This window comes from Phoxinus phoxinus, assembly GCF_949152265.1.
Source record: "Phoxinus phoxinus genome assembly, chromosome: 2".
In the NCBI taxonomy this organism is placed as follows: domain Eukaryota; kingdom Metazoa; phylum Chordata; class Actinopteri; order Cypriniformes; family Leuciscidae; genus Phoxinus; species Phoxinus phoxinus.
Window position 1 is genome coordinate 22,666,597 of NC_136877.1, and position 23,247 is coordinate 22,689,843.

The 23,247-nt window shown below is 39.8% G+C and overlaps 1 protein-coding gene across 3 annotated transcripts; it reads right to left on the reverse strand.

The window, feature by feature from the left end:
* Window positions 1-31: 31 nt before the first annotated feature.
* Window positions 32-18,996, reverse strand: acana (aggrecan a). Of its 3 annotated transcripts, XM_079605042.1 has the most exons (19): window positions 18,857-18,996; window positions 16,059-16,141; window positions 15,541-15,924; window positions 15,263-15,437; window positions 14,719-14,846; window positions 14,342-14,635; window positions 13,816-14,163; window positions 10,971-11,145; window positions 10,557-10,684; window positions 10,071-10,364; window positions 9,893-9,955; window positions 6,629-8,299; window positions 5,932-6,045; window positions 5,053-5,166; window positions 3,712-3,870; window positions 3,534-3,616; window positions 3,245-3,389; window positions 2,978-3,160; window positions 32-1,806 (listed from the first exon to the last, which is right to left on the reverse strand). In XM_079605042.1, the coding sequence occupies exons 2-19, from the start codon at window positions 16,132-16,134 to the stop codon at window positions 1,724-1,726; spliced, it is 4,617 nt and encodes a 1,538-aa protein (XP_079461168.1). In that variant the 5' UTR covers window positions 16,135-16,141; window positions 18,857-18,996; the 3' UTR covers window positions 32-1,723. The 3 variants fall into 3 exon arrangements, 2 of the variants coding, with proteins under 2 accessions (XP_079461168.1, XP_079461169.1); XM_079605043.1 differs by lacking the exon at window positions 5,053-5,166; XR_013796688.1 differs by lacking the exons at window positions 32-1,806; window positions 2,978-3,160; window positions 3,245-3,389; window positions 3,534-3,616 and adding an exon at window positions 5,524-5,572 and having other exon boundaries at window positions 3,854-3,870.
* Window positions 18,997-23,247: the final 4,251 nt, after the last annotated feature.

Sequence of the window (23,247 nt, forward strand, 5' to 3'; positions counted from 1 at the left end):
TTTTAAAACAGCAGTATTATTATACTTACATTTTAAATACATTTAGTGTTTAGTTAGTATATTATAGATATTGGTAGGTGCACGTGAATTTGTAAATATATTTAATGTGTAGTGCTTTTTTTGACAATTTAATATTCTGGCATTTGTAGACAACAAAAATACCAGAGTAGATGTCATACATTAAATCAGCCAGAAGATGGCAGTAGGCATTGTGCTTCAGACTCCGTGACAAGGCTCTCTGGGCGACATAGGAGAAACGGGTCCGAAGTGGCTAAAAGGGGTCTATTCAGTCATAGGGGAGTTGATTTCTTCCACTCCACCCTATAAGGCAAACATTATCATCGGTTTTAAAATACATTTCTAGACTGGGTTGGGTGAGGTAAAAACGGTTTTCTTTCCATTACCTGTAGCCTACATTGTGAATAACCTCTCTTATAGCCTACTCTTCGCTCTACTGGCCAACACACAAATCAGTCCTGTATTAAACGTGATGTATGGAATGTTTTAATGGTAAGTAGCTGCTATAATACAGTTATTCAAACACATAAAGTTCATCTGAAGACATTCCTGGAAAATGTTAAAAGCTCTTACTTTATAAACAACAGATTATCACAATAACAGTATAGTTTTCCCCCATGTTTTCACTGTTGAATTTTGTTACTCGTCCATCTCAATGGAAGAAATGATGGGTCTTCTATGCCATAGAGTATCGTTCTGCTCGTAACTTATGAGAATAAAAAATCCTATAAGAAATGTTTGTGCATATTCTGCAGTTCATTCTGCATTCGTCATTTCAACTGTATCAGATGAAAAAAAAAAAAGCTACACCGTATAAAAGAGCCTTTGGGATAAAAGAGGCACAGCCTCTTGAACTAATAAGTAAGCAGTCTCTTCACTGAAACAGGCAAAATGTAAAATATTCACAAGGCACTTGTCATTAATAGTTCTATCTGACCTATTATTAGAAAGATCTGATCCAGGATCATTCTTGTCCCCCAATGTAGCACTATGCCCTGCATAGTCTTGGGCGACAGATAACATCTGTCAATCAAGTACATTTCCATGATTAGGTTTACATTCATAATCTGACTGGATTTGACCATCTGTCTGATGTTGTTTATGTATGTATGGCTTTTGTGAGGAAAAGATGGAAACGCCCAGTCAAAAATGGATGTACTATGTGTTATCCTGTGAGAAATCAATAAATCTCATTTCACATTATGAATCAGGCATAACAAATTAATGACATCCTTGTGCAAATTATTTTCTTATCTGTCTGGTTAGGTATTAGAAATAAATAATATTTTTTTGTAAACGTCTTATATGGCTATACACTTTTCTAGGTTTTTATATTTCACATTTCATCATGTAGTTGTTGTGAATGTACCTAAAATTTGGCTTAGAGAAACACAATATTTGTGTGTCCTTTAAAGATACTGGGCTCTTCGCTCAGTGCCTTTTACCAAAAGGAAAACCTTCTGCAAATATTTTCATAAGACATCTTTAAGAATGTTGCTAGTATTTGATCTGTTGGTCTCTGATCTTTTAATTCAGGGATGAGACAGATCGTTGCATCATGGCAATACAAGATGGGCACTTATCTTTGAAAATAACACTTTTTAATCAGAAATTGATGTATTTTCTTAATTCAGTGTCTTGGAAAATAAATATAAAACTTGTAGCCTACTGTTTTAAAAACCAAACTCTAACTCTTCAAGTCTCCTTAGAGATGTTTCTCCAATTTTTTTGTACTAGCTTTATGAGAGTGATGAACAGAAGATTCCTTTTGCAGTCCGGATTTGACCTCTATAAATGCAAAAACAAAAAGAAAACATTTCAGTACCTTTTACAGAACATTGTATATATTTTTTTTAATATATAGTACATAGACAAAAGAGATTAAAATTGTTATTTAAAAACACTAAACATTTTTTAAATCTTTTAAATGTAAGGGAAGGATATGATTAAAATATACGGTATGTGCCCAGTTTCACAGACAAGGCTCAAGGCTTGTTTGAGACTAAAATACATGTTTGAGCTACTTTTACTACACTGTTGACGTAGTAAACACAGTGCAATGCTTCCTGGTTCTACATCAGAACGCCGGCTCATCATTGCCCAGCTCCTGCATCAGCACCACACGCATGTGTTGTGGTGCTCACGTGAACAGCGTCGGCCAATGATGAGCCAGCGTTCTGATGTACAGCCCGGAAGCGCTGCACTGTGTTTACTACGTCAACAGCGAAGGAGATTGACAGAAGAAATTGTTGAATAAAGTCTTTTTTTTTCTTTTTTTCTGCACACAAAAAGTATTCTCATTGCTTCATAACATTAAGGTTGAACCACTGTTGTCATATTGACTATTTTAACGCTGTCTTTACTAGTTTTTTGGGCCTTGAAAGTTGCAATGACGTTCCTGTTTATGGCTGATTCCGAAAGAAAATATTTTAATTTGTGTTCTGAAGATGAATGAAGGTCTTACGAGTTTGGAACAACATGAGGGTGAGAAATTAATGACAGGAATTTCATTTTAGGGTGATTAAAATGATCACTAATAATTTAATCTAAGCCTTGTCTGTGAAAATGTGTGTGTGTGTGTGTGTGTGTGTGTGTGTGTGTGTGTGTGTGTGTGTGTGTGTGTGTGTGTGTGTGTGTGTGTGTGTGTGTGTGTGTGTGTGTGTGTGTGTGTGTAAGAAATACTTTTCATGAGTAAGGATGCATTACATTTATCAAAAGAGGCAGCAAGACATTTGCATTATTACAAAAATATATAAGTTTCAAATAAATGTTGTTCTTCTGAACGTTCTATTCATCAAGATAAATGTTTCTCGAGCAGAAAATTATTTCTGAAGGATCATGTGAAACTGAAGACTGGAGTAATTATGCTAAAAAAGCTTTATCTAAATATCAAGTTTTTTTAACAGATTTGAACAAAAACTTGTTTTCACTAGTTTTTGGCAATGCTTGAATAGCTTACTTGATATGCATTGCACTTGTGGCTTCTCCCACCGTCCATCTGCCATGCAGCGGATCACAGGTAGGTGGCGCTGTGTGAAGTTTTCACTGCACTGGTATCTGATGATAGAATTCACCTGGTAACGATCTTTCTTGTTTCCAAACATCCTGGCATTCTCCACTTTAGGAGGTTGTTCACATGTCACTGGAAGAGAGGAAGTCAAATTCAAACATCACATTATGCTTTCTCACAATGATGAGATTTGTTCGTGTTTGGTGGTGTGCATACCTGGACCTGTTTTGCATGTGAAAGGCAGGTGGTAGTTGCAGGGAACGTCATTCCATTGGCCATTTTCATGCCATATCATTACAACACAGTCTTCACCAGAGTTAAAATAATTGTCGGGCTGGTTAGGTCTCCAGTTCTCATATTGCTAAGCAAAGGAAGAGAAAAATCAAGCACTATATCTCAATCAAATAGCTAAACACTCTTAAAAAAAGATAATTTATTGCCATCATCTGTTATATTTAAGAGTGTATTTGTAGAATTATAACTTTTCAGCTAAATTTAGGCATACCAGGGGGGTCCCATCTGACCAACGGAAGTCATTTTCCACCGTTTTATCATTCAGCCCAATCCACTGATAGTCTTGAGCATATGCTGTTACAAGAAGAGGTTAATTACTTGTAATCAGAGAAACAACACACATACTTAGAATCATAGACACACATACAGAGATGGATAATGGCACTCACAGTTTATGAAGGCTTGCTCCTCTGGAGTGATAATGCTCACCAGGTGAGCGTTAAAGTCTCGGCAGCGTTGCTCAGCGTCCAGCCAGGTCTCTCTCTCCGAGAAATGCAAGTAACAGTTGCCATGAAACTTAGTCCAGCCCTTCTCACAGTTGTGCAGATCTGAAGCAACATCATGTGGCAAATTTACCAATGTTTCATCAGATGTTTCACCTCTAAGACCACTATCGCAAAATTTACCGTCACTGACACAGGATAAAAGGGATAGTTCACCCACTCATTTACTCACACTCATGTCATTCCATACCCGTAAGACTTTTGTTCATCATCGAAACACAAATGAAGGTGTTTTTAATGAAACCTGGGATATTTCTGTCCCTCCATTGAAAGTTCAAAGACATCGTAAAAGTTATCCATAAAAATCAAGCAGTCTAAGTCTTCTGAAGAGAAAAAAAAAATCGCTTTATATGATGAACAGATTTAATTTATGATTTTATTCACATATAAACATTGATCAACACACACACATAGAGCACATCAAATATGGTAAATGGAAGCTTCGGTGACATGCGAGAATGAACCTCATTGATTCTCAAGCTTTTTGAAGCATCAAAGTTGGAAAATTAAATGTACTTTTAATAGAGGGACAGAAATCTAATAGGTTTCATTAAAAATATCTTCATTCGCATTTAGAAATTGAACAAAAGGCTTGAGTAAATGATGACAGAATTTTCATATTTGGGTGAATTATCCCTTTAATACTTACTGTACATGCAAATAAGGAACAAATGACAGATGTACGATGGAATGTGCTGAGGGATATGGATAAAGTCACTTTATCTTTCAGTGTTTAAAACCAGTGAGTGTTTTAAGCAAGCGACAAATGCCTTTTACGTGACATAATATCAGCTTATCAGATAAAGTGATTTTCCACAATCGTAAGTATTCCAGTAGACTGACGATTAAATTCCATATGAAGCCAAGAGAAACATCCCGCAGAAAATTATCAAATGAGATATTTTTGGTCTCTGGTAGATGGAAAATTTCTGTTTCCCTCAGATGAGAGAGTCTGCCCCTTTCTGTCTGACTTACTAAAGGGTTGTAGTTTCTTGCTATATTTTTACAGTAGCTGCAAACGCATCATTTCATCCTGTATGACGCTGAGGTTTAGCTGCGAAACTGCAACAGATTTCCATAAATGGACTGGGAAAACCTCCACAAAAAAACGAATACGTCTTTTGTTTCTGTGGGACACTCATTGCACCATAGCGACATCTAGAGTTGTGTGTCACCTTGAAGGTTTTTGAAAGACCGTTAGTAGAATTAGCTGAAGCAGCCTCATACCAATCTCACAGCGGTCTCCTTCGTAGCTGGGCAGACATAAGCATTTGAAAGTGTCCTCTACCTCCACACAGGTGGCTCCATTGGTGCAAGGGTTTGAATGGCAAACATCAACCTCTGCAAATAAAGGTTTAGCGATTAAAGCTGACTACTATGAAGATGCCCTGAGGTAGGCCAAGCTTAGCAGAGAGCATCATTGAATCAGAACTCATGGAGCTGCTTTTACACCGTAAGCCAATCTCTTGAATAATTATACCATCAATATTTTGATAAGCTGAGAAGACACACTCAGTAAATTGTGGTACATTGAAGGAGAGATCAGAGTCAGTTGTGGTTACTGTAAGAGCGCTGACCTGTGATGAGTTTGTATGCCTCTCATGAGGAGCAGATCAGCACTCTTACAGTCCCAGAAACAAAGGCAGAATTTTAGAGTTCAGATTCATGTGAAGATGGACGAGAAGTATGAGCATGTACCAGGTGTTAGCAGGCGTGCTGATTAAACCAGACTGCAGCAAAGGCACAGCTGAACAAAAACAACACAGGTGAACAGTCACTGAAAAGACATCTGGACACAAGAGCTAAGTAAGGTGAAAAATTACTCAACCACACACACATGCCACATAACCTGTAAAATGGACTGTGAGGACAAGGATCAGGCATGAGCAAACTGAGCAGAAGTCATTCATAAATGAAATGCAAACAGTGAGACACTTAGAGACAATCATTTGATTCATTTGAACACAAATATCAGCAACAAAATATGTTAAAGGCATAATAAAATGTTTCTCAAAATGTCAAAAAACAACATTTTGAAAAGTTCCCATAATGTATGTGACTTTACAAGACCTTATGATATAACTGATTCAATTCAGTCTGACTCACCATACTGGCACTCTTCTCCATGCAGTCCAGGTGGGCAGTGACAGAGGCCCACCCCATCCTTCACTGAACACAACCCAGCTCCACAAGGGTTCGGATCACATGGGTTAAGAGAAGCTAGTATGGTTTTTGAGAAAGAAAAAGAGCAAGACATGAAACCATGATGCAAAAAGCAGTTTTTGTCTCCAGAGATGAGAAGAAATATATATCTATATTAGGGTGCACCCATGAGCATGAAAATAAGTTTTATGCTATGGGCGATAATCATCTGATTGTAACAGATTATTATTAAAAATAAAAATAAAATGTAGGGTAGGGACTTGGTTCTATCCATCAGTTCTTGATTGGAATTTGAGAGTGTATTGCACTAAAAAATTAATGCAAGCTTGCAGTCAGTTAAGCTGGGGTGGGGTTCAAGTGGACTAAATGATTGGAGAAGTCCTGCATAGGTCACCAGAAATAATTCTGTCAGTTTCACCAGAATGTTATGACATTTTGATAAAACATTACGAGGTCAACATTTATTTTTAAATAAATTTCATGCAGACTTTAAATGACGCCAACGCAAAATGAAGTATCCAAATCTGGCCAACACAATACATAAAAAAAAAAATTATACTGGCCAATAACGGATATGGTATCGATATGTCATGCATCTCTATTTTATATTTTAAGACATATTATGCAAAAGGAATCTCACCATTCATATCAGGTCCTTCGGTGAGAGATGGACTCTGTGAAGAGGCAGGCTCTGTGGTTGAAGACAAAGCTGCAGAAGTAACAGCGTCAAGTTGACTGATGATTCCCTCTGGTTCTGAATAAGATCCTGCAGCGTCACTGTACAGGCCTGATGGCCCTTGAGCAGGTGGTACAGCTGAAGGAGCATCACTGGAGTTCACCGTGGATTCACTTTGGTCATCTCCACTACCTGAGGACAGCCTGACGTTGCCACTATACTCCACCTCTCCCCTTCCTAGCTCCATTACTTGGAAGGGCTTGTTGGGTATTTCCATCATGCCATTATTGGTAAAGAAGGTGATATCACCGCTAAATGATTCTCCTGATCTTTCTCCTGATTCAATTGCATAGCCTCCAGATGTAAATCCACTTCCCTCACCAGACCCAAAAAACAAAAGCCCAGAAGCTTCCTGTTCACGAGATTGTGCTGTGAGATCAATGAAGTCAGACTCCAAAAATGTCAGACCAGAAAATGCTAAACCACTCCCGGAGCCACTGTGGACACCACTTACTCCAGAGATGTCACCACTCATACCAGAGTTATCATCATTCATCCCAGAGATATCACCACTCATTCCAGAGATATCACTGCTCATTCCAGACCCTGAGATATGTCCTGATCCGCTGAAATCCACATGGCTTCCACCTAACTCTTGTTCTAATTGCTGAGCAGTGGTCACCATTATCTGTGGGTTATCAACCATGATGATGCCATTGCCATCAATTAATGAAATGCCACTGGATCCTCTAGAGGGGAAAATTCCTGAAGGGAAACCACTGAAACCTGAGGACTCCTCACTGGAACCTGATCCTGAGAAGATGCCAGAAAGATCTCCACTCTCGTCGCTTTCTCCTGAGCTGCTGGAAAAGTCTGAGGTAGATCCACTTTCTTCAGAGCTATACCCTGACCCTGACCCAGTGCCTGATCCTGATCCAGAGGTGTCCACACCAAAGAGGTCTGAGCTCTGGCTGATGGGGAAGGTGAAGATCTCGGTGAGTCCCTCCCCAGCCTCCTCGGGTCTCCCTGAAGCTGATCCAACTACTGATAAAACTGTGTCACTTTCTGAAAAGATTACTTGGATAATGCCAGATCCTGAAGAGTCTCCAGACCCGCTTGGCAGAACCCCGCTCCCACTGTCCAACAGATCGTCAGTGCCACTGGTCCCAGAAGAGTCTCCACTGGAACCAAATGATCCACTCGGCTGACCACCGCTCCCACTGCTTAACAGATTATCGGTGTCACTGGCCCCAGAAAAATCTCCACTGGAACCAAATGATCCACTCGACTGATCCCCGCTCCCACTGCTCAACAGATCGTCAGTGCCACTGGCCCCAGAAGAGTCTCCACTGGAACCAAATGATCCACTCGACTGATCCCCGCTCCCACTGCTCAACAGATCGTCAGTGCCACTGGCCCCAGAAGAGTCTCCACTCGAAACTAATGATCCACTCGACTGATCCCCGCTCCCACTGCTCAACAGATCGTCAGATCCACTGGTCCCTGAGGAGTCTCCACTTGCAATAGATGACCCACTCAGCTCATCCCCGCTCCCACTGCTCAACAGATCGTCAGTGCTGCTGGCCCTAGATCCAGAGGGTTCCACAGGGATGGAAGAAGTGATAGGGGTACTCTCTGAGGAAACAGAGACACACAGAGAATCTAAGGTACTGCTCCCAAAACAAAATGAACACTCCTGACACATAAGTTACAAGCTGTTAAAATGGGACATGGGTCAATGACATGTTGCCTTTTTTTGTTCCATTTATTCAAACAAACATTACAACGCAGTTCATACATACAACGACTTAAAGGGATAGTTCACCCAAAAATTAATATTTTGTCATCATTTACTAACCCTCATGTCATTCAAAACCTATAGGACTTTATTTTCTCGGTGGAACATAAAATAATATATTTTGTGAAATGTCTTTAGTGTTTTCTCTCTTTTTTTGTTGGGGGGGGGGGGGGGGGGTGCTCAGTGGAAGTCAATGGTAACCATAACTGTTTGGTTAAAACTTCTTCAAAATATCACCTTTTGTTTTTCACAGAAGAAAGTCATACAGGTTTGGAATGACATGAGGGTGAGTAAACAATTACCAATTGTGAGTATAACAAACAAGAGAAACATCCAGACCCTCATTAATTATAACCTTTATAACCTTTTCATAGTTCCTATAACTATTGGCGGAAGTAACCAGGTTTTGGCGTGTTCACACCACAGGAGCAAGGAACGATTTTAGTCGTAGGAACTTCTTTTGGAGGAAATAATTCAGCTCCTAGCTACTTCAGAGTAGAGTCTAAACCAGCACTTTAGGAACTACCAGTGACATTAGTGTATGCTGAGCACCAGCACCAGCACCCGCCATTTAAAAAAAAAGCTGTGTAAAGACACAGATTATAGCCTATATATTTACTCCAGAAACTAACTACGAACATGGAAAACAGTGATAGATGTGCCTCTTAAGTTTAACCTTTACGCTAAGGAGAAAATCCAACGCAACTTTGAGGCGTCCAAGACACAACATGATTATGTATTTCTGCTCAGCCAGCAACACTGGACATCAACCATACGGCATACGCTAATACCTTTTCACATACTGTCTTTCTATGTAAAACAGTTCTATCTAATAACGTATTAGACAGGACTGTTAGACAGATCGTAAACTAAAGAACACAGAGAATGCGAGCACTGTGTGCTCAGGCTCTGGCTGGCGTTTTCAGCTCCATCAAAATAAAGGTCTGCCATCAAAATAAAAGTCACAACAACAACCACGGTTTACGTCACTTCAGAGTTCCTACTGGCGGTGAGAATGCAACCAGGAAAATGTTCCTAAGGGAACCATTAGCTCTCGGGGAACCACCCTGGTGGCTAGTTCCTAGAATTAGGTTCCTAGAATTACCTGGTGTGAAAGACCCTTACGTGTTCAATAATTCATCATTGATTAGATCACTTGACTTTTTTTTTACTTTTTATGACAAGGCAAGGTTAGATAATGTTGTAAAATGTCACAGTGTGATTCCCCAATATGTAATAATATTTATGAATGAATAATATATAAATATACCACATTTTATATAAATATATCAAATATCAAATTATTTTTTTACATAATTTTTTTTTTACATTTACATATTTTTTTAATAATTCATATGTATGTACGTATGATTCAGGCATATTTCTTATTCATATTGGTCTGTGACTCATATATATCCTGAGATACATACCAGGTCTGAGAAGATCAGGCAAGGACGCCATGTTCACTATCTTTTCCTCTTTCACCAGATCCACTATATATAAATAATGACAAATACGGAATTAATCATTTTGTATCAACAGACTTAATAGATTACATTTCAAAGAAGTTACACTTTATGGCCTGTATTTGACTGATGTTATATTCACCCTTTAAGCAATATGCATCGTATTTGGAGTACAGATCAGGAGAGCCCGTCTGGTTGGGAAACATGTAAACTGTGTGAACTCCAGCCATCCCTCCACCACACTGATGCCGGGGGTTATTGATGGAGTAACGTACGTTGCGGTCAAGAAGCCAGCCAGGACGGCACTTATCAAAGCCCTGCTTCCAAGCAGCATACAGGTCTCCTGTGGAGGCCAGGGAGGAATTCTGGTCCTGGCAGTAAGCCACTGCCTCATCGTAAGTGAATCCCTCGAATGAACTTGCATGGAAAACTTCCCCTGAAATGTGAACATTTACTTAAAACTCAAGCTACACAGAGTGTTTCAGAGTGATTCTTTATCCCTGAAGAAAGGGGGGGGGGGGGGGGGGGGGGGGTAACTTAAAGAAGAGGTAATTTATTTATTTACTTATTTATTTACCCACTCTTTGTCCACGTAGCAGTTTTTATATATTTATGTAAAGTCTCTTACCCCTCAGTTTGTCAACATAGCAGTACACATCATATCGTTCATCGGCAGGACGCAGTCCATAAGACCTCACACCAGGAACATGCTCCAAATCGCCAGAGCATTTGTCACGTGGAGACACAATGGGATACCTGCATAGCCATCATTTACATTCAGTACATTTGTAAATATACAGTATTTTCTTGTTGTATAACAAGTGTGGGTATCTGCAGGTTGGACAGATCACAGCTAAGACAGATCATACCACTAGACGCATTTGTCATCTGCCCTGCCAGAAATATTTAGCATACTTATATTTTGAAGTTTATATATATATATATATACACACACACAGACACACACACATATATATAAAGGTAAACATTCGTTAGCAAAAAAAAAAAAATCACACACAAAGAATTTATCGAACAATCATACCTGACAGTCTGATCTAAGAGCCAGCCAGCATCACATCGATGGTAACCAGCCTCATAGGCTGCCTGCAGCTGCTGGGCACTGGCAATGACTGCACCGATGCTCTTACAAGCGAGCTGAGCCTCCACAAAGTCAAAGGCATAACGACTGGAGCTTCCACGGTAATGAAAGACCACCCCTGTGCAGGAAATTAGCAACAACAGGTGTCAACAGATTTGTCCAATTTACCATGAGAACGAAAAAAAAAACTCATAGGATAAAACATTTAATGGTAGAGTTGAACATTTATGAATACACTTCACTTAGTTTTGTGATGAAATAAATCAAATTGTATATTGTCAAAAAATAAAAAATCTAGTTTAATAGATTGTAAAGTCATTGTGATATTTGAGTACGTTTTACTCTAGCTAGTTTAGTAAACTAATGCATTCAGCGTAATTCAGTAGTTCACTATTGAAATCGTCTCAGGTTCCGACTGTAACCCTAGTTCCCTGAGTAGGGAACGAGACGCTACGTCGATGATGCTTTGGGAACGCCCCTGAGTGATTGTGTCTGAAGCACATGTTTCAACTAGTCCAATGGCGAGAATGAACGTCACGGGTGGGGGAGGTCATGACCAGGAAAGGATAACACATCCGGTTAGACCGGCGTTAGCTTCGAAAAGGCAAGTCGATCACAGGGATGTAGGAAGTATGGCAAAGTGAAGCAGCGTCGTAACCTGAGACGTTCCCTTTAGAGGGAACTCGCGTTGCGTCGATGACGCTTTGGGAAAGAGAATGCCCGAACACCATATGGCCAAGAACCTATCGTGTTAAACTGTCACGACATGAGAACTCTAGACCGAGGGGTATCCATGTCTAGGTCATAAAATCTATCAAACGTAAGCAGGAAGACCAGCCAGCTGCATCACAAACTTCTTGAATGGACACCCCAGAAATTAGGGCTACTGTGAGTAACACCCCATTGTAGTGTGGTGTACGAGAACCATTCGAGAACTGGATTCTGTAGCCCTTTTCTATTCTGTGCAGGACCCACTGAGATATGTTTGGCAAAATCTTCCACTCTGACAAATAATATACTAAAGGAACCAGCCTCTCGAGGCAGGCCTCTGGTGTAATAAGAGCCGTTACTTTGGTGACCTGGAGCCTTCTTCACCAACAGAACGTTCCTCAGATAGAAGGCTTTGGCTGACAGTGTCGTCCCGCACCCTACGGCTTTTGAGAGGGGGTATGAGAGGCGACACTCTCCTTCTGTTGCGCTCGGTATGAGGAGCTTGACGGCTGGGGCTGCTCAAGCTCAGCAGCCCCAGGGGCCTGTTGACGGCGAGGGAGATATCATTTGAACGCCTCCGCTTGCTTTTTCGCCTCCTGAAACCTCTCGACAGTGGTGTTAACTGTTTCACCAAAGAGGCCAGGAACCAATAGCGGGGCATCCAACAGAAAATATTTATCTTTGTCTTTTATGTCTGCTCGCCAAATACCCCAATTTCCCCTCGCAGGCCGGGGGGTACATTGCCACAATTTCAGATAAATTTAACCAAAGGTGCTTCTCCGAAGCCACATTAGCTGCAATCGACCACCTAATAGCACGGGCGGTCTCTTTAGTGGCTCGGAGAGATAGATTGATGGCCCGACGCAGTTCTAGAACCACGTCAGGCCCCGCCCCGTCGCTAATCTCCAGGTCCCTCAGCAGGTCAGCCTGGTATGCCTGTAATATAGCCATTGTGTGAAGGCATGCCCCGGCCTGACCTGCTGCTGCATATGCTTTATGCACTAACATAGAAGATGTTTTTAATGGCTTAGCGGGACGATGCCGATGCTGATGAAAGATAACTGGCAAGTGGCTGTTCTACTTTCGGCATTGTCCCATAACCATATTCTTTTAGCCCCCTTATATCTGAATAAACGTGTACTTGAGGGCTAAAAACTCTGGACAAATATGGTTTAATCCACAAACTTGATAGCTCTTGGAAGGAAAATGGAAGTCCCCTCGGTGGAGGTACTGCTTTAGATATTAGAAAGCGCTCGTCTAATAGGCTTTTGGGACGAGCACCTTACTTCTCGGCTGGCCATTCAATGTTCAACTTTGACACAGCACGAGACAATACCTCCACCAGCTCCTCATACGCTGGGGAAGAAGCTGGCGTTTTTTCTTCCCCCATTTCGACACTCAGCACATCTAATTCCTCGGAACTAGACAGCTGAAGCACCAGTGTCTCTTCCAGAGCAGAAGGAACTGCGGGGCGGGCTTCCAACTCCGGAGAGAGAGCACTGGATCCCACGGATAAAGGCTGAGAAAGGGCAGGGCCCGTCCATTTGCGATCCCCACGATTAGAGCTTCAGCAGTGGGGCCCGAACCGCAGGGAACGCTCACCTGAACACCCTCATCAAAGAGTTATGCTTTTATCCTTTCCTGGTCATGACATCACCCCCCTGTGACGTTCTATCTTGCCATTGGACTAGTTGACATATTTGCTTCAGATCCAATCACCCAGGAGCGCTCCCAAACCGTTTTTGTTTATATGGATCCAGGTGGGCCGACGCTCAGCACCATATAAGGAAGAAAGAGAAACCTGAAGTATAAAGTAGAAAACTCATAACCTCAAAAAGCTCATAACCTTAACCGGTCCTTGAGTGTGCCTTTGTCATGATAAATCTGAATATGCAATAACTATAATGAGAACTGAAGTGACTGAAGACACCATGAATGAGATACATACGTTGTGATTATTATTAACCATAATTTATGGTCTTTTCACAGTTGTTCAAACATACATATGTCAAATCACAGAGAATACATAATCCCTAACACATTACTCGTTACTGTATATTCCCATATTGACACATACCTGTGGCAGACATGATAGCTTCACTTCCATTCAGATGGGATAAATCAGAGCCAAGATCAGTCCTGTCAGTGACCCCTTCCAAATTGTCCTTAACTACCCCAGCAGAGCTGGGAGGTGGTGAAAGGGGTGGCTGGGAAATATTTAGTGCAGTATATGGGAACTCAACACTGGTGGTTTCTGCGGGCTTATAAGTTACAACTTCTCCCTGTAGTTCGTTTTCTGTGGAGGTGGGCTTTAAAAAGACCTGGGGGCTTTCTGTGATTGTGTCAACGCTCAGAAAATCACTGCCGACCTCTGTGGTCATCTCGATTTCAGATGGATATAAGCCTGAACCCTCCTCACCCAGTTCTAAATAAAAGAATATATAAACAATACATACTTGTCAGTTCTTACTCCATTAAATCCATCAGATATTCACATACTATTGTGGATCATTGGACAAAGATAAAACAATTACAAATATATGTGGATGTGGATAGACATTCATAAATGATAAAGAAGGAATAGTAAAATCAGATTTTTGTACCAGAGTAGCAAAAAGCATCGTAGCGGGAGTCTGGGAGTGGGTAACCAGTCTGATTGGGAAAGAGATAGACGGTACGCACTCCTAACAGGCCCCCCCCACACTGTGGTCGGGCGATGTTGATGGGGTAGCGGACACTCCGGTCTGCCAACCAGCCTGCATTACAAACATCCATACCACCCTTCCATGCCAGGTACAGCTGTCCTGTGGTGGCCAAGTTGGCACCCAGCTTTGCACACTCAGCTTCTGCCTCCTCAAAAGTAAATTTGTTTGGGGAAGTAGTGTGGAACACTTTTCCTGTAAGACGAAACGGAATGTTTTTTAGCATTTCAAAGTTTTTCAAGCAGGTCGGTTAGTTTTCTGCCATCTCAAACACGTACCTGTCATTTTCTCAGCAAAGCAGTACACGTCATACGTCTCATTCACGTCTCTCACTCCATATGTCCTCACTCCTGGGAATTGGTACTTGTCTCCATAGCAAGCCTCACGAGGATCATGAATAGGGTACCTTTATTACAAAACAAATTATTTATTTCTATCTACAAACAAATACAATTTACTTTTGTTATCAGTAATGTAAATGAGGTGTTTTGTGTTATATTTTCTGTAATTAGATTAATGTTTATTGCATTATTGTAGTGACATGTCACTCTGATGGTGTTTTGTCTTTGTGTAAAAATAGAACCGTGCACAGTATAGGCATTTGTATATATTTGCCATTATGTGGCTTTCTACCACATGTGTTACTGTATATGGTGGCTATCAGGACATTTTAGGGTAAAAAGCATATGTACAAGTAGATTGATATATTCACATTATAACACTTAATTAAATATACATTTATAAGTTGCAAAATACAATTCAATTTCCAGACACCACAACTGCCTTGTTTTACTGTAAATTTACGAGGTTATGTTAACTGACCTGACGGTCTGATCTGCAAGCCAGCCAGCATCACACTGATGGAATCCCTCATCATAAGCTGCTTGGAGTTGCTCCGGAGAGGCAATCACTGCATTGTTTTGAATACATGCTGCCTTGGCCTTCTCAAAAGTAAGGGTGTATCGTGTGGTGATTGCACGATAGTGGAAAACAATACCTAAGAACCATAAGTACATCCATTTCACATTTCTGAGAGATAAAGCACACACGTCGTACAGTCATAATAGTTTGCTTTGTAAGGATATTCACACAAGCAGTACCTTGAACTTGGACATCCACGATATCATGACTATCCTCTATCGCATGCATGACCTCACAGCGATACACTCCTGAGTCATTGGAATGGAGCTCAGTAATCTTAATGGATGCGTCTGTGGGTGTCATGGGGTATCCCAGCATGGTGACTCTATCCAGATACCTTTTGTCAATGTTTACTATCCCTTCAGATGCCACCAAAATGTTTGTGGACTTTTCTTTGGTGACCAGACTCCATTTGATCCGGTGAGACAACCGAGCAATGATGGGGGCACCAGGGTCATTGACTGTGTTGTCCAGGAAGTAGCAGGGCAGAACTAATGTGTCACCCATCAGAGGCCGGAGGGGACGCTCATTAGGTATGCTGACACTCAGTGAGCTTTCAGGCTCTGTGATGACATACGGATATGAAAAATACAAGGACATGGATCACAACACTTTGACATAACAAAAAAGACAGCTGAGTGAGGTTATCATGAATACTGAACAATTTCATTATGTAATTTGCACAATGAATACGCACCAGTGTAAACGTAATCGAAATACTCTGTGGCTGAGAAGACCCAGAAACACATGCTCAGCAAAAGCAAGGACAGCATCGTTCACCTACAAGTTTAAGAGAACGTTATCACCATCATGTTTGCACATTTACTGAGCAACAGCCAATGCATTTTCAATGCATTTTATATTAGGTGTACTTACATCCCCCCCAAAAAAAGTTAGGTACAGTGTTCTTATTGTGTTCATGTTGAATTGCAAAACACTTTGCTGCTATTGATGTGGGATACAGGTGAGGTAAGGGACAGGTTTAGTAGTATGGTTAAGTTTAATTGTGGGCAAGGGAAGGGTCGACAGAGTAATTATATTATGTAAGAACATAAATTTATTACAGCTGCAGTTCAATTTAAAAAAAAAATATGTACACAATAAGTGCACTAAACCAAATAATGAATTTAAATGTTAGCACATAGTAGCTATTTAAAGACACTTACAATAAAGTGGGACCAAAAAACGTCATATATATTATAAACCTTTTGAGCAGAGCGCAATATATATATATATATATATATATATATATATATATATATATATATATATATATATATATTGCGCTCTGCATTCAGCATATAGCTACTGTGTAAAATAAACCCAAAGTGGATTTCCAAGTGTATTTCATAATAAAGGTTTGGTCAAATAAGAGGTTTTTGAGAGAGAAAAACCAACATGTAATTTTCAGTTCCAAAAATGACCACAGGAACAGTACAGTTCTCATGCCAGTATAAGTTGGTCCTCTCTATGCCAAGCGGTTTGGGAATTAACTTGCCGTTAATTACTAAATGTCTATCATGCATGGATAGAGAAAAGATTGCTGTTCATCTAGTTCATAGAGTTTTATGAGGGAAATAGCTTAGGTTTGCCTCTCTTGACCAACATACTTTTATAAATCAATGTCAGTGTTGGCCCGCTTTTAGGAGTGACGCTATTTATTTGACTTGCTGCAGAGCATGCAGCAGCGCTTCCTATACATAGACTTATCTACACATACTGCTAGAGCAGAGAGACACTTATCCATAGCTAGTGAAACTGGAGCTTTTTATACACTATTCCATATCGAGATTGTCCTCACCCTCCACTCATCCAAATCTAATCTTATAAAGCAAACAACAAAAAATATCTGAGAAAGTATGCATACATGCATGTATACACTCTGTGACCTTTAAACAAGCCCGGCTCAAATTAAATTGTGTTGAAGCTAATTTAGAAGTATTATGTCATTTTATATAAAGCACAGGAAAACATTTAAGCTATTTGGAAAATGGGTGCAGTTTTTTTGTTAAAGTGCTCTGGACTGTGTATAGAGAATGCGCGAAGGAAAAAGAACGATAAGATAAAATCAGTTGCCAAAGTTGCTTTCTTGGGAAACAGGCTTAATAGCTTATGTGTTGGTCTTAATTTTTCCTTTTAAGTCCTTCTTGAAGTGGAGGGTTTCTCCCAGTTTAAGCTTAAATTGACACCATTCAAGATTTAGAAAGCTGTGGAAAGATAAAGGATTGATGAAAAGAGCAATCACTGCTCAAAGGTGAAACATTTTCAAGTTGTATGTGTTCTTGTCAAACACAGCAGTAAGATTAATAGGGATTAAAACCAACATTATTTCCCCCCCCCCAAAAAAAAGTGTGTAATGTAAGTAACTTTACAAAGATACAAATTTCAATTAATGACTTAATCACTTAATGCTGCAAAAGTTAATCTCCGTATGTGATCCCCTCAGACAGACCATGAAACGTGCAGTCAATTATAAGTCATTTTAAGTCTTTATTATTGTAAGAATTATCGGTCTTGGACAATGTGTGGCACCATGTGGATGAAAATGGGTCAACAACAAAACTGTAGGGTCTAGAAATGATCAAGTCCAACATATTAATTAAACTAAACAGATAAACCCACTTGAAAATATAGTAGGCTACATTTTGATGCATTTCATCCACAATAATCTAATTTAAAATTGTATAGCCAGCAATACCTTACAGGTCAATAAAAATGAAGAAGAGCGTCTTTCAGCACACATGTTGAAAAGACAGTAATAAGGGAAAAGTCAGTAAGTCAGTTGTTGAGGTCTAATCCATCTGCAATGTCAACTTCAGCATAGAGCATCACAGCAGTCAAAAGCAAAAGGTTTAAGTGGATATCCCTGTATGGCAAAATAAGTATTGGCTGGCTCAGACAAATAGACCTGAACTGCCTAAACATATGAAAGGTATGAGCTTTCTGGTGTATCAATACCAAGGCATAGCTTGCTGAAGGTCAGGAAGGTTGCATTTAAGAACACCAGCAACATAACATATTTAAATATAAATCATGTTTCTCTTCTAAAATAATAAGTTATATGGAAAAGCAACTAAACTAACTTTTCAATTAATCTCCAATTTAAGCAAAGCATCTGAAAGGTTTCCTATTACAAAACCACTTTCAGTCAAAATTCAACATCTAATGGTTAGTTAGTAGCCTGCATATTTTTCATTATTCCGATTCATAGGCTATATTACCATCCTGCAGCAGCCATAACATCTCCATGCTTCAAATGCTCAAATTTCCAAGTAATCCAATCTGATTCACTTCATGTCTAACTGTCATGTCGAACTACCATCTCAATCAATGTGAAAGAATGAGTGATGGTTGACAACTTTCAGCTTGAATTAATCTCACATTACTTTAATCATTAAATGTACCCTGGAAACACCTAATCAAGCCAGAGATGCTATGACAGTGCTCACCTGTACAGCCAGAGCAACCACAACATAAAGCCAAACTGTACAACACCTGTATGATGCAGTGTCCTTCTGAAACGCTTATAGTCCTTGATTGCAGATGTTTTTTCAGCTCTCTGATGGCGCGCGCGTCTCTCAGTCCAAACCTGTAATAAAAGTGTCGCGTGTGCAGTAAAGTTCTGAGGCGCTTCTGGCCGGAGACTGAGAAGCAGAAAGAAACTCTCTTTAGAGGGGAACACGTTTAACTGGACAGGAGCTGGAAGGGGGGCTAGGGAATGAGAGGTGGAGAAAAAGTAAAATTTCCACGTATGATGTAATGTGGCTATACGCAGAGCCTCCGAAACGTTTAAGGCTAACATGCGCAAATCATGACGATATTTATATCGACATCCCTTTTTTAGCCATAATACATCATTGGGAGAAACAATGACAGCCTTTTAGACTGATATTGATGTTATATTTCCACTTGAATAGCCTAATGCAATATTGGTTTCAAACATCGAACACAATAAAATTAGAATGATTTCAGATATTTTTTTTTCCTTCAAGTTAAAATTCCAATTTCATTAAATGTGTGCTATAGCTGTGAAGACAGTAAAACAACACTGGCAGAATTAGAGTAAAAACTCGAGTTTATTTACGTCGTCTATGCATTCGGCTGACTCAGCCTTCCAGTTAAGCTTTTTTAAATTCAAATTTTTGTTCGTCTGAGAACATTATATCTGTTAGCTGATTGACCTACACTACAGATGTGCTCTTTAATGACTTGTTTCATATTTTCATGGGACTTTTGCAGCTATTCATTGGAGTAAAAAGTGTGACAGCTGAGCTAGCCATATGCTAAACATTTTATAGCCTACTACTACATCATTAATTTTATTTGTTTCACATTCTCCACTCTAGTTTCCCAAAATCCCAAATGCTGTTTTAAATATCGTGCCTCTTGGTCGAAATCGTCCATCATATTAATTAGTGTTCTGGAGCTGCAACATTAACATGAGTGGAAAGCAGAAACACAAGGCTTCATTCAGCAGTCTGGCCCACCCCGTTGTTCCTCTCAAACTTTCCTTTCAGAGGAACATGACAACGTATCCCATTGAAGAGAGTCCCTATTTGAGAACCTTGCAATGTCTCACAAAACATTGGCATATACGGAGTACCCAAAAAGAACGTGGTGTACTTTGAGTCAAAGTTCGACTTTGTATGCAGTATTTTAGATCTGCTTTTCACTTGTTCCTGAAGGTGTTTTAGTTTGTCACTGACATGCGAATTTCCTTAAATCTCACCTTCTCCCAGACCATCAATTTCTCCATCATTAACCTGCCGATTACACAGCAGAGCTACAGAGACAACCAGTCATGAGCCGGCGTTTAAACTCAATTTAGGTTTAGATGGGAGGGACATTCTCTCTGTTTCTTTTGGATGGTGTTTAAAAACTGTAACTGAACTGCTTGGAATGGACTTCAAAGAGGAGGTTCCCACTGTGAATTTGTGTGAGAGCTTTGTCCTCTGTGCTTTTATTCTGCAGTTTGTGTGTATATGAAATGAGATGCACAGGTATGTTTGAAATTTGTCCTGGTGTGTTAACCTGCTCTGGTTTACAACTTTAAAGGGACACAATGCCTTAAAGCCAGTGCTAAATATATCTTATTACTTTCAGAAAGCAATGCGTTCAGATAAAACAAATGAACAGAACATAAAAAAATAGTCAGTTCTTCCCTTTTGTGACGAGTGAAATGGCTTCTCGTTTAAGAAGAAATGTAGGACAGGACTTGTTGTTTATCAGGAACTGATTGGATTGTGGATCATTGTTGTTTGCTATACAGGTTGTCCGCCCTCTCACTGGTAAACACATCCTCAGAGAAGGGATGTCGTTGCAAGATGGAGCGGAATATATTTTGATGAAATGCCATGAGGGCACATGAATACAAATAAAATGATGTGCATGGATAAATAATGTAGAAATACTGCAATATTCCATAAAAAATGAGAATTGTCCATTTTGATTTGGTGAAATTATCACATAGCAGTTCACACTGATATAGTAAATGACTTCTTCAGAAGATAGAAAAGCAGTCTTGCAAGACACAACCTATTTGCCAGTTTTTAAGCAATCCAGCTGGCTTTTGGTGATTGACGTTGACAACACGCACAGTTCCAAGTGAAGCCTTCAGGGACCTGTGGACATTTCACTGTCCTGAAGGGCTCTTTTCACCAAAAAGGCCAAACGCTTGAAAGACATCAGGCGTTCTCCTCACTGACAATCTTGTTTCTATAGAGGAAGAGAAAACTCAGGTCTCAGGGGAGACACAAAAGCTTCTTCGCAAGTCTGTGTGAGGAAACAGAATTCCTCAGGGCAGTCTGTCACTCCAGGTGCTTTCTGCCATTCTGTGTGGTGGCACTGGACTGTTTGGCCCTACTACGTACCGAGAAGAATGAGGAGAGATAAAGTATTGCCTTACCTCCAAAGACATTGTGGACCTTTGAATTTTCTATGTTTTTTTTCCCGCCGACTGGTGCAATTATACGTCTCACTGACTTGCATACCGCAGTTGATTGATAGCTGAATGTCTGGATTAGTTTTGTAAAGTCTTTGCTACTGCTAAATCTAACATAATCTGGCTCAAAATGTTTTGCACTCAGTGACTCCCTGCTGTCGGGAAATGGGCTTTCTTTCACAGGGAGCGCCTTCACATGGTATTTTTGGACAGCGCAGAACATATTTATTTTCCTGCTGGAACTGAACAGTGCATTGTGCGCCATAGGTTTCTAGAGCACCGTGAGCTGAGGAGAAGGACGCCAGCTCTCTCTCTCAATAGTGTCCATTTACACACCTCACTTAAAGCTGCTGTGTGCCCCTCATTTACTCTGTTAATTGTCTCTGTTTTGTGCATCACACACATATATAATGTTCTGCCATTGACTCATTGAAATACTCCATACAAAAATGTACATTCTTTAGGAGATGCCAAGCATATGCTTAGCTTGTTCAATTGCATCCAAAAGGCATGCATAAATCCTGATGATTGTGTAAATATTTTATTATTTGTAGTGATTGTGTTATTTACAGGAAAAAAGTAAATGCAATCCATAAAATCCACATTTAATAATGAATAATTATGAAATAAAACAAAAATTATTTGGTTTAAATTATTTCCCATGATTTTCCCTTATCATAATGCAAAAAGAATTCCAGAAATTCTGAGCTGGATGTCGTGCACTACCCACCACCAACCATACCTTTTAAAGGACAGATTTTCACAAATTGAAATAGTCTTTGCATGAATTCACCCCATCCACGCGTCCCATAAGGAATTTGGAGCAGACGCAGTTCCTATGCAAGCATGTGTGTGTTTGCTTAAGTGTGTGAACGTTTAAGGAGAGAGAACAGTATTTCCTTATCCACAGGAACAGACCTGACATTATTCTTGTAGTTTAACAGCTGATAAAACCTCTACAGCACAGATCATTGTGGTTAGCAGGTTTCACATACCTATATGATTGAACACATCTCACAAGCTACTGTCTGTTTATTCAAATGGTATGCAATAGTACTTATTTTATGAAGGGAAGTAGAAAACTGCTCAAAGTGCTTTTGCAGTTTACCACTTCTAATGCTTTCTCATAATACAGTGCAGACCTGTTTTTGACTGTGAAGCTGTTGACAACAGGAATCTTCTGATCCCTCTGCACTTGGAATCAGGGGGGGAAAAAGAACCATTTTAAAAAATGCTAACACCTTTTAAGGTTAAAAAACAGTGTTGGATTTAGTTCACCGTTGCTGCTATAAAGTGTTTTTTGTTTTGATTATGACTTGAGGACATTCCTCGCGTTTTAATGCGTCTGTTCCTTCAAATAAAAATGGGGTTTAAAGGAAAAGAGACAGACAAGACATTTGGTGGGTTGTATACATGATTATATGATATATACATGATTATATGATTACTCGTTTTTTATGATATGGTGATTGAGTCACAAATGAAAGTGACATAAATTCACACAAATGGTTCACCATGAGATCACATTTTTAATTCAACTGATTAATAGTAAAATACACCTCTGTTTGTAAAGTCCTGATGAGTCATTACTGTGGCAGAACAAACACAGAGGGAGGAAAAAGAACACAACAAACAATACATTGAAAAGCACAATGAATGGATACAGGAAGATGTCTAAGTCAATGAACATCCCTTGAAGTAAAGGTAAATCAATAACTGATAAAAAAGAAGGAGTGCGACGCAGAGTTATAAGCTGGCCAAGAAGTTTGGTCATAGCACAATGTAGACATAGACAATTAAGTGCCAGTCAGTTGTTGAAAACACCATCAAGAATATAATACATGCATCTCAGACCACTATCAACATACAAAGGGAGGTTATCCAAATGAGGAGGACAGAGAACTTTTATAATGACATCTATAATCTATAGTCACTCAATCAGCAG